The sequence below is a fragment of the Heterocephalus glaber genome, unplaced genomic scaffold, assembly GCF_053883595.1.
Source record: "Heterocephalus glaber isolate CG9 unplaced genomic scaffold, H.glaber_assembly_v1.0 deba00001610, whole genome shotgun sequence".
NCBI lineage: Eukaryota > Metazoa > Chordata > Mammalia > Rodentia > Bathyergidae > Heterocephalus > Heterocephalus glaber.
Genome location: NW_028258381.1, coordinates 25,290,752 through 25,309,024, shown reverse-complemented (window position 1 = coordinate 25,309,024; position 18,273 = coordinate 25,290,752). Strand labels below are relative to the sequence as shown.

General features: G+C 43.3%; 1 protein-coding gene across 1 annotated transcript in view; it reads left to right on the top strand.

The window, feature by feature from the left end:
* Positions 1 to 18,273, top strand: part of Hecw1 (HECT, C2 and WW domain containing E3 ubiquitin protein ligase 1) — a 401,408-nt gene that overhangs the window by 305,398 nt on the left and 77,737 nt on the right. Inside the window, 4 exon segments of the mRNA XM_087196392.1 lie at positions 3,669 to 3,819; positions 10,192 to 10,331; positions 13,222 to 13,343; positions 15,477 to 15,662. Coding sequence (XP_087052518.1) covers positions 3,669 to 3,819; positions 10,192 to 10,331; positions 13,222 to 13,343; positions 15,477 to 15,662 — 599 coding nt within the window.

Genomic DNA, 18,273 nt, shown 5'->3' with positions numbered 1-18,273 from the left:
AGTTTTTCAGCACGTGATCTTGAAAAAATAACCAGATGTTTTCAGTGTCCCTCACTTCCTGAAACGGAGAGCATTTCTTTACAAGCAGCACTACTTTTTTCTTGATGAACTTTGTTACTTGGAAACTGTCCATGACACCAAAATCCCAAATTTTACTATTACATTTAAATTTTTCTATCCAAATAGTATAATTCTGCCATTCTCCATTGGATCTGTTATCCACAAATATCTTCACACAGTACATACTAACTTCAACCCACAGGGCCTAGAACTTGTACTTTCTTTGGTATAATAGCATCAATAAGTAATAACTCTAAATTTCTTCTGTAGTTCTTACAGATGGCCAGGCAAAATATCATCTTTAGGATAGAATTCAATGTTGTTTTTCTCCCTAGTAACAGGGGTGTGTAATTAATGACCCTAACTAGTTATCTGACCTTAGGAAATTCATTTACTCTCTCAGACACTCAGTTTTCTTATTTGTAAAATGAAGCTTTAGTGTCCTCATCTGCTAAGCGCTACATTTGGACTAGGTAGTTTCTAGGTATCATTTCAGAATTAACTTTATAACACTCCATTTTAACAAATTTATGGGAAGGAACTGCCACCCCCAGATATATAAACTCACTTAGCATCACATATGTTTGTGAATTCTGCAACATCTCTGTTTAGATTTAGGATTTTTTTCCACACAAAGATAATCTTTAAGATTTGATAGAGATATTTTTACAACTGCAAAATCTTTTTAGGATGCAAGAAACCAGAGTTTCTTTACATTCTTTTGCCTGTACTTATGTTAAACAGTTACAGTTTTCAAAAGAAGAATTGCTTAGTTGTTAATTCATCTGTTCTTGGTGATGTGATGTCTCTTGCACAAACACTACTTTTTTGCACAATTCAACTGTAGTTTTTTTTATCAGTAAAGAAACATTGAATATTTTTGTTTTTCTGAGGCCAAGCCAAATGTTACCTCCTTTAATTTTTGATGCTTGATTTCTTTTTTAATCAATACATTGATTTATGAAAATTTCATAATTAAATAGTACAATTTCAACATTACTATAAATACTTTACTGTCAGCACTTATGTGAAAAATATCAATAACATGTTTCTGAGACACTTCTCACAACAAATAACCCACCAATGTAGGTGTGCATACACGTACTTCCAGTTCCCAAAAAACGACTTAATGTAAGCCACTTTTAATAAATAAAACAAATTTATCTTGCCAGAGGTGGTGGTGCAGGCCTGTAATACCAGCTACTCAGGAGGCTGTGTTCCAAGTTCTAAGCCATGTTGGGCAACTTAGCAAGACCGTGTCTTAAAATTAAAAAGGTTAAAAAGACTGGCGATGTAGCTCAGCGGTAAAGCACCTACCTACCATGTGTGACATCGTGGGCTCAGTACCCAGCCCCATGAAAAAAATCTCCAGATAGACTTCAATTTTCTATCCACATGACACTAAAAAATATTGGAAGAGTTGTTAGCGAATCCTAGCAGCTGAATTTTCTTAGATAATCTCAAATGGTACCTAAAAGATGTCATTACTCTAGTCATTCATTTGAGGATTCTACTGAATGCTTACTCTGTGCTAGGTACCAGTCTAGGCAAGCAAGATGAACAAAGATCCCTGCCCTCATGGAGTTTACAGTCCAATCTGGGAGGCCTGGTAGAGTACAGAGGGGCTTTGGCTTTTACTCTGAATAAAGGGGAACATTGCAGGGTTTTGAGCGGAGAAGAGACACTGAGCATCTGGAGGACAGAGACCTGAATTACCTAGCTCTGTGTCCTAGGACCTGGCCTTGTTGCTGGTTTGTAGTAAATACTGAAGGCATTAATAGCAGGATATTCTTTGAAGATCCGTATTTATTCTTAGATGACAGTCCTGTTAGAGTCAAGGAAAAGAACTGTCCAGTTGCTTTTCTAGTATTCATTTGGGAACCATTGAAATTTCAGAATTTTTGAATTGAGATTGACTGCCCAGTAACACAGTCACATATATATACAGTTTCATCCATGAGCTAGTTAATGTTTACCACTAACACTTGACAGTGGGATTATCTCATCGCCCATTCTAGCCAAAGCCTCCTAGAATACACTATACAACATAACTGTGTTTTTCCTCAATTTATTTTAGAAGTTAAATTTGGTGTTTTGAGTATTCTGGTTTTTATTAGACATCATTTGACAGTCCCTCAGGCCAGACATGTGCCAAGGTGTTCCCAGACAGGTATGCCATGTACATATAAAGCCATAAATAGGCCACACTGATTTTTTTCACTTAAAAAAAAATGAGAGTTGCTATGTCATTACCTGAATGAGTTTTCAAGAGAATTTTTATGATCTGACCTACTCCCAAAAGCTGTGGCTTTTCTCTTAAGAGGCTGAATAGTTTTTCCCCCTTTTGCAGTCATTTTTGCTTTTTCCCCCCTCTGTGGTCCAAGGCATTCCCAGCATATCATTATCATGTTGCTGCTATTTCCACTGCATTTTTACATGTGGTCTCTGAAAGCTTCATCCATTCCTGTGTGGCAAACATTGCTCTCATATGTCAAGCTCATGCATGAGCACATTATTTCCAGCCCTTCAGATGTGAGGGCTCTTTCATGCGTCTCCCCCAGTGCAACCCCTCCATGTATTATTATGTAGTACGTCATCAACGTGTCTGCCTTTTTGTTTCTGGTTTCTTTTGTGTGTTCAATTTGAGAAGCAAAAGAATTTGTCTATATCTAGGGCTCCCTCTACTGTTCAGTAGTGTTATTTATCAACATACTGGTACATATTTAAAAGTTTGATGTTTGCCAGTAGCTCTCATGGGTTTGGTTTGGCTTTGTTCGGAGATATTTGGCAGCCACAGGTAGGTTGAATATACACTGTGAATTAACAACTTTCCTCGGGATCAAATCTGCCTATCTATCCTCTCGAGAGGAACAGCAATCAGTTTGACGTGTTAAGCATTTTTAAAAGGTCATCTGAATTTGCAGGTGTAAGGATTAAAGTTAAAATTAGTTTCAGTACAAGAGCCATCAGCACTGAACCTTGTCATCGTCTGTTAGATTTATCAAAGAAAGGATTCTTAGCCAGATGTGTGGTGTACACTTGAATCCCAGCACTGTTGGAGGCTGAAGCAGGAAGATGGCGAATTCGAACCCAGCATGGCCACTTAGTGAGACCCTGTCTCAGAATTTTAAAAAGGGCTGCCATGTAACTCCATGTGAAACCCTTAGTTTCAATCCCTAGTACAAAAAAGAAAGACAGAGGGAGAGAGGGAGAGAGAGAGAGAGAGAGGAAAAGAAGGGAAGATTGATTCTCCAGTGTCACAGTGTGGACTCGACTCTCACCTAGAGGACATGTCCAGTCTTCCACAGCTGTCATTTGAGTAGCCGACAATGTTTTTAAAAGAAATAAACTGGCTCTCTCTTTAGAAATTGTAAGGATTTGAGCAGAGGCCATATCCAGTGAACCATCATTACTGTTCAGGGTGGCCCAGCAGTGAGTCTAGGTGCTGCAAGCTCTTTTCTGGAATGCCCCATCCCATACCACTGGTGACTGGCCATTGTCAACAACCAATGGTGAGTTCTACCTGCAGGAGACCTGGAATGGTAGCTGTTCACATGGATCAGTGGTTTGTCCTTGATTTTTCTTTCTGCCTTTTTGTTAAACACTAGACTGGGAAGCTCGGATTGACAGCCATGGGCGGGTCTTTTATGTGGACCATGTGAACCGTACGACCACCTGGCAGCGCCCTACAGCTGCAGCCACCCCGGACGGGATGAGGAGATCCGGCTCAGTCCAGCAGATGGAGCAGCTCAACAGGCGGTTGGTGATCAGTATGCAATGAGCTCCTCTGAACCTAAAGACACCCACACTTTTCTGTAAAGTGTGCAGTCACGGGAAATAATTACGTGCCTTAAGAACCTGTTCAGGGCCAGGGATTTAGCTTTGTGGTTTCGCCGCCTGCTGTGCAAGCGCAAGGACCCGAGTTCAATCCCCGGTACAAAAAAAAAGAACCTGTTCATGGTGGGTTCTTGGAAGGCCAGACTTAGAGTAAGGAGGCAGGATACGAATGGAGCTTGAGGTCATTTAAAATGGGGGCTCCCCTGAACTTCCTACTGGCCCCACTGGAAACCAGGCATTCATAGCCACAACCCCCTCGCCTGCGTCTTCACCAAGAATGCTAGTGTCCTACAAACCCTCCAGAAATGGACCCCTCATTGCATGTGGATGGGCGCTTTTCTGCTAGACTGGTCCATATCCATCATAAAGTTCTCATACAATTCTGAACATTCCAAGGATAGATTACCTAAGAATACTAAACACTGGCTGCCGGAAAAGCTGTCTCATAAATCACTATCTTAGTCTCATAATTGTTATGTACTCACAGATAATAATTCTTCAAAAACCTTCACCTTAGAAAAAGAAATGTTCAAAAGCATCCTTGACACTGGATGCATTGGCACGCTCCTGTGATCAATCCCAGCTACTTTCGAGGCTGAGGCAGAAGGATAGAGAGTTTGAGGCCAGCCTGGGCAATGCATAATAAAACCCCGTATCAAAAAGAATGATCAGTTTTTGGGGGGGAGAACTGTTTTCTTTAGAAACTAGACCCTTACTGTTGACCTTGTAAATGTGTCATTTTAACATGAAAATGAAACCGTGGGTCACGTAGACAGTAGACAGTGGCATCTCCACCGTCTGGTTCCCAGAAGGCAGGGAACTTTGAGTTGCCAGGAATGCAAGCTCGCTTCAGTTGTAATCACATCAGTGTGCAATGTGCAGTGTGCAGTGTATGTGTCCAGTGTGAAGCTAAAGGAAAGGTCGAAAGGGGCCAAGAAGAGTGAAGACTTGAGCTTGAAGGGCTCCTGTTGATAGCAGAAGACTGAAACTCAGCTGTATCAGCCACGGGAGGGAAAGTGGACTATTTAGTCCCATTAAAAACACATGCAGACAACAAGTTCAATTTCTTGTTACTGTTGTCCACAGAGGAACATGCTTTAGGTGAAAGTCACCAGAAGATTTTATTGCTTGAACATTTGGAAGGTATTTGCTTTCCATTTTTCTCCGTCAGTGTTTAAGCCATTAATGAGAACCATAAAGGATTTTCATTGGCAGCATAGCTCTCCAGTCATTCATGCTGTTACAAAGCATGTCCTAAGGATGATCTTGAGATCACCTAGTTTTACTAGACGTGGGTGCACACAAAAACCTATGAACAATTCTTTGATGGTGTCTGCAACAAAGTTCCTGCCATTCAAACTGTAGAAGACACAGCAAGCAAAGACCCTATAGGCAGAAGTTAGCCTCCAGAACTGTCTTGCCAGAATAGATGAGTTGAAATTGTTTAGCAGGCTGAGAACGTGTTATCAGGTGATGTCCACAAGAGGCACTGTTTGAATACTAAATGCTAAACATATCAACAATAAATAAAACAAAGAAATAAACTATAAATCTGAAGCAGAAGGAAGCACCTTATCCTGTGCATAAAAATCCATAAAAGTTCAGAATGTTCCGTCGTAGAGCATAAAAGTTAGGCCAAGGAAGCTGGACTTGGTGGCACTCACCTGTGATCCCAGCATCCTGGGAGGCTGAGGCAGGAGGATCACAAGTTTCAGTCCAGCCTGGGAAACTTAGTGACTTAGTTTGAACCCAGCCTGGCAAGTTAGTGACTTAGCAAGACCCTGTCTCAAAATTTTTAGAAAAAGAGGCTGTGGCTAGAGCTCAACATGAAGGGCCTGCATTCAATCTCCAGTATAGAGAGGGGGAAAATAAATTAAGCAAGTCCACCTGGAACTAGACCTCTCAAGAAGTTTTGCAGCTTTTCATATATCAATCCCTGTGCCCTCCAGTGGGACTGAACACACTGGGAGGAACAGCTGGACTGCCAGATAAGAAGCTGTATTTGTCGTTTATCTGAACAGATAGAGAAGGACCTTAGTGATTTGAGAAAATACTTATTTCTTATGGGAAAGCCTACCTAGAGAAGATCAGACAACCTTCAGATAAGAATCCAGAATGTTTAATATTTATCTGACCCTAATGCCTTCAAGCATTTAGTGTTTTCTATGATTTGGCATGATATGGGGAGCCACAAACAGCATCCAACCAGTCTGGTGTCTAGCTCACCTGCGATCGCACATAGGGGTCATTTTTTGATAACCGGCAGTTATCAGGAGACATTTACAGGAGTCACTGTCTCCCCACAAAACAGAAATATGTCTTAGTGTTGCAAGAAGGACTTTCTCCTGAATCCCCACTGCGTGATTGTGACTATCAGACCCGCTGGTGCTGAGAAGTGCAGAGGGCCTGCTGACAACATGTGATCTCCTGTGGTCACCTGCAAGGACCGTGGTCAGACTCAGCCAAATGTGGCACGGCCTCCTGAGCCTTTGGGGCTTGACCACAGGTTCCCACTGTGGGGAGGTTCCTCACTGCCTGCCTCCGCCTGGGACCCATCTCCTCACTCACCAGCCAAACATGGCCATCATATGCCCTGTGACACCTCCCAGAATCCTCCACAGGAACGGGGAGGCAGGGACTTCCTCCTCCATGGCAGCATGAATGTGTGTGTCTCTGGTTTGCTTCTTACCATCCTGCCTTGTTTTTCTTTCTGCCCTTCCTGTTAACTAATGTGATTCTGAAATATAGCAGGACTCAGTACAAGATGTTTCTCTGAATTAGTGCCTACACTTTTGGAATATCCAGAATAAATAACTCTACTTTCACATACATGTAATGAGCAAGCAGAAAATATAAATATTCATTCTAATTTTAAATAGCCAACTAAAGTTGATTTTTCAAGTTACTTTTATAAAATTATAGTAAGGGTGATAAAAAAATTTTAGAGTAAAAAATGATCTACAATCCCAAGTATTAAACTTTTTAAAAAATGAGTACATCTTAAATTGCTATATGCATGCACAATTCTCACAGAGTTTTAATAATAAAATATAGTTAAACATTAATTTTTCACTTACTACACTATAAACATCTTTTCTATTGCTGCATCTTCTTCACATTAATGTCTGAATGCTTATAAGTATCTCACTGAGTGGCCTCAATTTCTGACACTGTTGAATGTTTTGCCTGTGGCTTTTATCACTGTATTTTATTTGGCCACCAAGAGAGCATTGTTACACATTAAAATCATCTAATAGTAGAGCATTTCCTGAGGATTCCCTTACTTAAGGAGCAGGTCCTGGGAGGTAAACCTTTTGCCAGTATCTAATTCCAATGCCTGTTTACTAACATGGTCCAAGGTTCATTTTGCCAACAACAACTTCACTTCCATCTCATCTTTGGTTTCTTTTTGCTGATTTTGAAGTACTCCTGGTATTTTGGAACTGCTTTCATTTTACTTCTCAGAGGTCAACATTTTCCCATAATATTTTCTTTAAAAACTCTAGTTATTCCATGTGAATGTTCTGTTTTTAGGTTTTTATTTTGGAGCGGGGGTGTGGTTTTAAAAGATTTTTTTTTTTTCTGGTTAAATTGCATGTGTGTCTCTGTTTGCAAATTATGTATTTTGAGGGTTTTTTTAAACCAGTTTCCCTAACCCCTTTATATACTATTAGTGTTTAACCTTTTGCTGCAAAACAAAAGGAAAGAGGAGATATATATATATATATATAGAGAGAGAGAGAGAGAGAGAGAGAGAGAGAGAGAGAAAGGACAGAACAGGAACGGAGGACATTCATGAGTAATTATTGATGAAATAGGAGATTTCCTCTTTTGTTTCCCAGCTCCATGTACCCTGCTTCCCCAAACTGCCCCTAAGCTTCAGCAAAGATCGAGAATGAGGTATTTGAGACAGTTGGCTTAACAAAGCATGAGATAACCAGGGTCCATCTAAGGACATGTGAAGGAGGTTGTGACAGCGCAGACATTTACATTGTCAAATAAGATCACATTTACTCAAAAATTCTCTGCTGCAGTCATTCCACTTTGGGAAGGAATAAAGGTTACAACTCAATCTTTGTCTAAGCCCTATTCCAGGTGTGTATTGCTCAGTAACAGACCTCCCTACACGTAGCAGCAAAAATCAACCAGTCATTTATTAGGATCATTATTATTATTTCTCATGGTGCTGATTGATTGGGCCCAGCAAAGCACTGTCCCTCAGCTTGTCTTGTGGTTACAGTTAGAGTGACTGGGGCTGGAGGTGACATATTTGGAGGTTGATGCTGGCTGTTAGCTTAAGTGTCTAATTCTGACAGTCACCTTGACAGTTCTCTTGCAAGTGGTCTGGGGACCACACTGAGGAATCCTGCTGTAAGGGGGAAGGAATGTGATGCTCGTCTTAGAAGCCTGCCATAGTAGGCTAAGTTTTGACCTAAGACTTCACTTGGAGACCTGATTGTTCCTTACTGTCCTTCATCCATCTGGTCTAAGCAGAAGCCTTGAACTTCACAGTTGTCTCTTCCCCCATCTTCAACACTTATGTTTAGTGCGGCCCCTAATACTGTTGAGTCCGCTTGTAAAAATACTACAAATACTGCCACCCAATATATATCTTGAAATGGCCCTTTCACCTATCCCTGCTGTGGCCTGAGGAAAGGGAAAGCTGAGTCCTGGTCCTGTCACCCTGGGAGGATGAGAGCTTTTAGACAAAACAGAAGTCTTATGGGGAGAGTGGAGAGGCTTCTTGGAAGGCAGCTATGCTCACCACTATACCACCAATGCCAGAGGTTTCTTGGAATGAGAGAAGTAGTGGCTGGACATCTGCCTACAAAATAACTAACAAAGCAGATAGAGAGGCCAGAGAGGTGTAGCAGTGTTCTGAGAATCCTGTTGGCAGATACCACTGACCTAAGAATCCCTGCAAGTACGTGGGTGTTTTCCCTCTGCCAGCAGCTCCACCCACCATCCCCACCTGGGTTGGCCCTTGTCAGCATCTCCAGCCGAGACTGTTGTAGTATCACCGCACTGTTCTCCCTGATGCAGGCTCTTCTCCATCCTCCACACCAGTGAAGGTTGATCATTCTCAGGGTGAACGTGGCACTGTCATTCTTCCTTAGCAATGACTCTTCACTGAGTGTTGATCCCTGGACCTACGGCGTCAGGATAATCTAGGAACAGGTGCAGTGCAGATCAGAAATGCAGATGCTTTGCCCTGACCCCGGACTTGCCAAATCACAGATTCTGGGGTGGAGCCGGGGAATCTGTCTTGTAACAAGAGTTCTGCAGTGACTCTGGTCAGGTTGGGAAGCCTGAGCTCACACGGCTTCTGGGGTACACTCTGATTGTCCCCTACCTCCCTCTCTGCTGTCTCCTCTCACTTCCCAGTGCCAAAACATCTCATGCCACCCTTGAGCTTCTCAGAGCTTTCCCAGTGTGCTCTACTTGCACATGTTTTCTCTTCTGAAAATGTTCTTTCCGGCCAAGTATCCTGATAAATTCACCCTCTGGTTTCAAAATGTATCTGCCTTCTGGTATCTGTCTTGTATCTACCTTGTCAGTTGCCACGGTCTCTTACATGTCTCAGACAGCCTTTCTCTTAGCTGGAGTTTTTTTATTTATCACCTCCCCTCTTTGCTCCATTTCAGCAGTGTGTTCCAAGGACAGTGGGATATTCTAATCCTCTCTTTGATCTGAAAGTCTAGCTCAGAGCCTGCACACAGCAGAAGGGCTATTTAGTACCTATGAGAATGACTGGCTGGTCAGCCACCTGATTTGATCCTCAATTTAGAAAAAAGGATAAATCTTCAAATAAGCAGCTAATATTTTGTTTGCCTGTATGCTTTTAGGTGTAATATTTCCACAACCTCTCCCCAACCATGTCAGTTACCCGTCAAATAAAAATGTGAGTAGAACAACTATTCAACTTTGTGTACTTACTACAATAATGTAGAGGTAATTCCATATATCTGGGTTGTAACATTTTAATTTACTTCCCACACTCTGATTTCAGACTTAGCCTGATTTTGTCTAATAAGCTATTTTGCATGGTTATTATCTATGTCACTTTTTTAAAGATCACTATCCTCAAAACTCATTATAGCTTGCAAAACAAAAAGAAGTCAAATACTGGTCCTGCTAATTATTTTGGCTAGCTCTTGAGAATTTAAAACATTTCTCTCCTGACCTCCAAGACAATTCTTTACAGACTTCTCCAGTTGTCTGATTCAGAGCACCTGCTTCCCACAAGCAAAGCCATGAAAATTAACTCCTGTTCTCCATTTTTCTGATACAAAGGTATCAAAATATTCAGCGAACCATCGCAACAGAGAGGCCTGAGGAAGATTCTGGCAGCCAAAGCTACGAGCAAGTCCCAGCCGGAGGAGGTGGAGGTGGAGGGAGTGACTCAGAGGCTGAATCTTCCCAGTCAAGCTTAGGTATTGGAGGAGGGGTCGCCGGACACCAGCAATGGCATGCAATGGCTGTGTGACAGAAGTGTGCAGGCCCCTTACCCTGGTCTAGGGGATAATGATGCACCCTACAGTAAAGGGGAACAGAATGGGTGGTGGACCAAGGACCAAGGACCAAGGTGGAGGAAAAAGAGGCGTGGTGCCCACAGGGCAAAGCAGACAACAGAGCTTCCTGTCCACCAGGAAACTTGGAAGGAGAGGTGGAGGAATACAGTGCTGTTTCCACCATGGCTTGAGGATCTGGAAACAGGGAACCAGATGACTCTGGGATGGGACTGAGTTTGTTATGGTACTTGTGTATCAAGGCAGCTTATATCATGTGGCTTAATCACGTGTTGCTAAGTATATGTATCTGTTAGTGTCCTGAGGATTTTCCAGTCATTAATAAACAAGTGATTGGGCTGGGGATTTAGCTCAGTGGTTCCAGCGCCTGCCTCGCAAGCGCAAGGTCCCGAGTTCAATCCCCGGTACCAAAAAAATAAAAATTAAAAAATAAATAAATACATAAAATAAACAAGTGATAAAAATGCACACCCTGTTTCAGAGGAACACTAGGAATAATTACCTGTTTGCATTTAGAATAAAACTCAGTTCTCTCGAAGGAAGAACATAAGGACAAAGAGGCTTTTCACAGTACTCTGGGTGTGTACACTGTCCAAGAGCATTTTTTGCCTTTTACAGGACACACCCACCCAGGGCCTAGTTTTCCGAGCTTTCCTCGTTTTCATTTCTTTGAATATCCCAGAGTAGATGCCAGGGATATTCAGAATACATGAGATTGGATTCTACTTCCTGAACCATATAAGATTATCATAGTAACATCCTGATGACACACTTCCTCCTTGAATTAAGTGAGGGCAAATTCATTTGTCAAAAGACAGCTTACACTCTGGGCAAGCAGACACTGTGATTTCCATCCCACGGGGTCTCAGGCATCTGTGGTAATGTGGATATTGGACATTTCTGTGTGACCTCTTAAATGCACATACACAGTTCCACCAACAGTTTTAATTACCACCATTCTATTCATTTTTCTAGACAGACTGATTAAACTACTAGTCTTCTTCTGTTACTAACTTCTTCTTTTGGCTTGCTGAGAGAGATATACTGTAATGGTTAAGCAATCAGAAACATGAAGAAAAAAGGAACAGAAAATGGATTTCTGGGTTTTGATATTGAATCACTTGGGATTTACTGTGTAATAATTGTGAGTCCGCTTTCCAACTCTGTCATAAAATACCTAAGAATATCAACTTTGAGAGATTTATTTTGGCTCATGATTTCAGAGGTTTCAGTCCATGTGAACTGCCTTCATCACTTTAGGCCAGTCGTGAGGCAGAACCATCATGGCAGAGGGTGTGGTGGAGGAAAGCTGCTCACTGTAGTCAGGAAGCAGAGAGAGAGCAGAACAGCCAGGGACCAGACATAGTCCCCACGGTCATATCCTTGTGACACACTCCCCATGATACCGTCCCATCACCCTCCCATAATGCCATCCAATTACGATCTCACCTGTGGAGATCTCATCTCAACAGAGACTGAGCCTTCAACACCACGAGTTTTGGGGGGATGAGGCTTTGTAGATAGCAACCATAACACTAACTTGCCCCGTATTTAGTGGCTTGAGCTCCCAACCATGCCTGTACCCCTGGTTCTTCAGGTTGACAGTGTGAACGAGCCCTACTGGGGGGCCTCAAGATGCCACAGAGTTCATGGTAGGATGTCCTGGTAGAATGTTTTATTGCCTGTGGGCTGGCTGATCTGAGATGGCCTCAGCTGGGTTGCTGCTCCTCATGACTTCTCATCTCTCAGCAGACTTGCCAAGCTTGTTTTCATGGTAATAGCAAGGGTCCAAGAAAGACACACAGGCCCCCTTAAGCCTTGACTCAGAACTGACAATTTGCCACTTCTGCCACATACATGCTCCTAGTTGGAGCAGACCACAAGGCCAGCCCAATTCAGCAAGGGGGAGAAAGAAATGCAAAGTCCCATTGCAGAAGGGTATGAGACAGGGAGGGGAAAATTGTGAGCCTTTCTGCAAACAATCACTCATAACCATAGCTAGCTACTTGTAACAAAAATTTAAAAAGTCCCTGGACCTAAGAATGTCTTCTTAGGCAGGAGATATTAGAGGACTCAAGCCTCACTGAAGTTATACAGGAACCCTGTGAGGAAATAATGATTCTTAACTGGTCTATAAAAAGTGATACAAGGTGAGCATCTCTAATTCAAACATTCAAAATCCAGATACTCCAAAAGTCAAAGCTTTTTGCTCATCAATGTGATGCCACAGTGGAAAATTCCACACCATGAAACTTAGGGTCAGGCACCAAATTAATAAAGATATTGTATAACATTACCTTCAGGCTGTATGTATCAGATGTATGTGAAACATAAGTGAGTTTCAGGTTTAGATTTGGGTGTCACTCTCAAGACATCTCATTATGGATCTGAAAATATTTCAGAATCTGAAAAGATTCAAAACACTTCTGGTCCCAAGCATTCTGTTAAGGAATACTCGACCTGTAGGACATCTATCATGTCACTGTTAAAACAACATCTGCCACAGTATGTGGGTGAAGGCCTGTGTGCTGCTGCCGCCACTTACTGTGGGAAAGGAAGTACTATACGGTGCTACCTCAGTTCACGAACGCTTTTGTTTGTGAACAGTGAGGTTCACAAGCAGAAACGTTTGGCAAAATTTTGTTTTTGTTTGTAAAGTCTGCATCAAGTGACAAACATGACCATAGCCATCTTTCCCAGAGTCATGAAACAAATTCAGTTCGTGAACTGAGGTACCAAGTTTGAAGTGAAGTTTTCCCAATATATTCTGTTCCTTTGCTCCACCTTTTTCCAGATCTGAGGAGAGAAGGGTCACTTTCTCCAGTGAATTCACAAAAGATCACCTTGCTGCTGCAGTCCCCCGCTGTCAAGTTCCTCACCAACCCCGAATTCTTCACCGTGTTGCATGCCAATTATGTGAGTGTTCACGACAGGGAGGAGGCCTGGCCTGGCTTGGCTCCTTCAAGACCTAAGGAAAGATTTTTAACATCACTTGATAAATTAAAGAGGTTCAATTTTTATCCATGCAAAGGAAAAAAAGAGATCAGTCCACTCTTTTCACTATCTGCCAGTCCCCCTAAAAGCAAAAGGCTAGATTTGGAAACACTATTGCCTCTTGAGGCTTTTGTTAGACTTGAATCAATGAAAATGCTTCAGAAACAAATATGTGTTTTTATTACTGTTAAAAATTTTCAAATGGAGTCTTTAGTTTTATTTGTTTTCTTTTTCTCTTTTCTTTTTTCTCCGATGGGTTGAACCCAGGGCCTTTGCACTTAGTTACATACATACCTACTCATTTATTTTTATTTTTTCCACATTTTTATTAGTGCATATTGGTTACACAAATTAGTTGTTTCATTTGGGTAGATTTGTATACGCACATAACATACTTTAATCATCCCCTCCCTTCCCTTCTTTATTGTTAAAATTTTAAAAGAACAAGTTTATGAAGTGATCAGATTCCCTTCAGCCTAAGCTATTTTATAAAATAATTTGCCTAAAGAAATTTTAAAATATACTCGATAACTAGGTCTCCTCTTCATATAATTTTTCAAATATCATGCTGACCTTAAATTTGGTCTGATTTCATATATATATTGCTTTTGGGGGGATATTGGCACATTAGCACTATAGTCATTAATTTTCCATTCCACAAATACTGTACTGTCTGTTGTTCAGGCACAGATCTGGGTGCTGGAGTCACAAAGACAGATTAGAATGACACCTAAACAGTAGGTGGCTGTTTGGGAAAATGCAATAGGACAGAGCCCAAGCTGAGACAGGGAGGGGGACACTGGGGAGCAGACACAAGAGCTGATTGCATGGAAGTGAGAAGATGTGTCAGCCGAGGGATGGTGTGATAGGAAGGATGCAGTTAGGAAGGCACCCCTGTGCCTGGAGGTTAGGTGGCTGCAGATGGAGAAACGGTTGGAGGATAAGCAGCAGACACCTTGTAAGCCAGACGGAGGAGCCTGGATCTATTGCAGTGGGCAGTAGGAACCTGCCAGGTCTTAGGTCCTGGGGATATGATGAAGCGTGGTCTCTGCAGAGTGTGGGGAGCCACCTAGGGGCCAGAATTAGAGGCTGATTCAGCTGCTCAGGTGATAGATGAGCTGAGGAAGGGGATGAGAACATGGCAAGGGATGGCTCAGAATAGCCAGAGATTCTCTCAGGGCATCGATGGTGTTTGAGCCCCTTGTCAAAGGTTGTAGAAGTTGGAGACTTAAGAAAGACCCAGTAGTTTCTGCTTTAAGCACCTGACTTAGGTGGAGATTCCAGGAGGCAGGAAGTACAGGGTCTTGGTGAGATGCTGAGAAGGAGGTGGACACTCATGGTCAGGCTCAGAACACCTCCCGGGGGTGCAGTGGGGAACCACCAGAGGGGAGAAAGTGTGGCTGATGCTGAAGCCTCTGCACTACACACTGGGCACCAGGTGGGCTCTGGGACAGGAAGGGCCATTGGGCCAACTCTCCCTGGCTTGTCTGTCACAGTCACACGAGTGCACACACACACACACACACACACACCCTGTGTACCATAAAATTGTCATTTGACACGTTTAGAAACACCTAAAATCTCATAAGCTGATCTCTCCCCTGCACAAGGTTTCACGTAGGATTCAGAGGAATGCCAGACCTTTCAAGTTCAGTCTTAAATTCCCAGGGACCCCGAGGTACTGCCCTGTGTTAGACCAAAGGCAGACCCCTGCAATCAGAGAAGGAATGGGGAAGAGAGGAGTGATGCTCAGGGAGGGGGAGCTCGGAAGAGCCAGTGCAGCTGGGACCAGTGCAGGAGGGCGCAGAGATTTATAGGGCTTGTAGTGCCTAAGGCTGGTGAGCAGTCAGGTCGAATGGGGCTGGCAAATAGGTCCACATGTGTACCTTTACTTCCTGAGCAAGCCCTCTGTTTCTAAGGCCTCCATCTCATGATCACAATAAATCACTGTAGCCACCATGTTAGATCTTGTCAAAGTGCTCCCAAGTCTACTTAGTCTGTATTTTTCCTCATTTCCCACCCTGTCCCCTAATCCACCTCACCCACCCCTCTCAGAGTGCCTACCGAGTCTTCACCAGTAGTACCTGCTTAAAGCACATGATTTTGAAAGTCCGTCGAGATGCACGCAATTTTGAACGCTACCAGCACAACCGGGACTTGGTGAATTTCATCAACATGTTTGCAGACACTCGGCTGGAGCTGCCCCGGGGCTGGGAGATCAAGACCGACCAGCAGGGAAAGGTGAGTTTGACGGATGTGTGGGGCTTTCATCAAATGCTGTAGTTCCCTAGGGAGAAGACTGGGGAGAAACAGAGGAGGGCGTGAGGGGGAAAGTCTGTGTGTCTCCAAGATGTGTACTGGCTGCCAGGAAGAAGGGAAGCAGTGACTGTCAACTTGGGAGTGTTTCAACCTCAGCACTAGTGTTGGGGAGTGTTAGATGGAGGGACTGTCCTGTGCTTTATGGGATGGTTAGCAGCATGCCTAGCTGCCCACTAGATGCCAGTGGCACCCTCCTGTTGTGACATGGCTGCTCTCCTGTTGAGGGCAAGGTCATGTTCTGTGCACTGTTTTAAACTTAGATTTGGTGCAGGAAGCCAACTTCTCCTCAGCACCCTGTCTGCTGCATTGTCTCCTTCGGTAGCTAACTCTCAGGGTAGAAGATTGGTTCAGTGGGGCTATCATTATTACATCCTTGTGATCTCCCTAATAAGACTTCAGTTCTCGTTAAAACAGCCTGGCCAGCAGGGAGGGGGTGTACTGGGCCAGTGTCATGTTCCTGGCCCAATTGCCTGTGTGGCTATAACCCCCATTGTCCTTCCCAGCAGTGCTCTGTGAGTCTAGCTGAGTTCGCCAGAATGAGATTTTCTCCTAATCATCACTGGACTTCTCAATGTATATAGAGGGCAGTCCCAGAAGTTTACTAAAGGATGGTTCCCATGTGACCTTTGATGAATTTTGCCAGAGAGAATCCCTCCCTCTTTTAAGTGTAAGGAAGAGGAAGCTTGGCCAACAGCCATGCCCTTCAGTAGAATCTGCTCTGGACAGCTCTTTGCCCTCATGTGGACCTACAAAGCCATAGTTTCCCAAAGGCAGCTGATGAGAGGCAGCATTGTCCCCTAGGAACCACAAATCCCTCTCCCACAAACCGCTTAGCATGCCTGAGAACCAGGACTACCCAGAGTGTGTGGGCAAAGAATGTGCTACTGATCATTCGTAAGTTTGTTAGTGACTCTAGGACTGCTCCTCTGGAGTGGGTGGTAAATTGCCGAGAGAGGGAACATCCCTATGTAACAAAAAAGCCACCATGGCCAGAAACTACCACCTGGGACCATCTTTAGTGGCTGTGGCCTCCGCTGGAAAAATGAGAGTGATGATATGTGTTGTGAGGCCTTAATGACCATGTCTTAGGGTAGGAAATACGCCTGAGTCAGCACAGAGCATAGAGGAGCATCTTGTTAGAGCCAGAGCACACCTGCCTCATCTCATTAGTCTTCAGTAGCCACATTGCCATGTAGTGCTTAACCAAGACGCCAAGAGGACATGAATGAACCAGTAAACAAAACAGCACTGTTTATTATGCAAAAGTGTATGCTCATGTGCACTTTCCTAGCCTTGGATTTCCGTGACTGCAACTCTTGCACCAGGACAGGAAGCTCAGTGGAATGGTGGGTGTCCAAGCACTAGCCTCTAGTTCTCCATGGTACCCAGCCAACGATATGGTCACCTCTCAGTCATCACACTGACAGAAGCCACAGCGACTGAGACACACACCAAGAGTTTGATTTCATTTCAGAATAGAAACTAGGGAATTTCTGATGAGAGATATTTCCCTTAAAATTCTATTCAACAAAATGTATCGTGTGCAAAAAAAGAAAAAAAATGTGAACTTGAAATGAGAGCACTTTTTTACTTTCAGTTTAACTAGCCATGACTAAACATGTGCACAAAAATGGTTTCACCAGTTCCTCTTTTTTTTGGTACCAGGGATCGAACGCAGGTCCTTGCGCCTGCACAGCAGGCGGCAAAACCACTGAGCTAAGTCCCCGGCCCACCAGTTCCTTATTAATTGGACACACACACTTGTAATGGGCAACCAGAATTTCCAAGGCATACCATGTACGGAGTCACTGAAGTTTAGCTTTCAATTTCAGAAGATATGATCACGGTTATAGGGTTAGAGAGAAACAAGGGAGCCTCATAAGAAAGGAGCAGGGCCTGAGTACCCAGGCCGCTCCCTCCCATTCCGAACACATCACCCTGGGCAAGTCCCCTCACCTCTCTGAGCCGCACTTTGCTCACCATAAAGGAGCAGTAATAATGCCTTCCCTGCCTTCATAATTTTATAACCAGATGAAAAAAATAAGAAATATAGGAACTCACGGAAATACTATGGCAGATTACAAGTGTCTGCTAATCTTATTATTCCTGTAGTAAATGTGCGCCCAAAAAATCATGGAGGAAATTTAAAAATACTTCATTGTCAAAGCACATTGATAATGGGAACAATTGGGAAAAACATTTTGGGACCATATCCTACAGGCTCAATCCTGTAACCTGGAAAGAATGTGTTCCACAGAAGACTGGGAGTTGGAACACCAGATTCACCAACAGTTGGAATGACGGGGTCATTGTGCTACAGCCAGCTTCACAGCTGGCCAGACCAGGTTCCACAATACCAAAATCATCGTCTTGCCCCTCATCCTGGCCAGTCTTCTTGCTTTATCTACATGTTTAGAGATTCCAGCCTTCCCTTTCATTATGCACCATGGCAGGAAGTAGAATGGCTGGGCCAGAGCTGTTTGGTATGTCTGAAGGCACAGTCATCCCCAAAGGGAAACATGAAGAGCTTGGG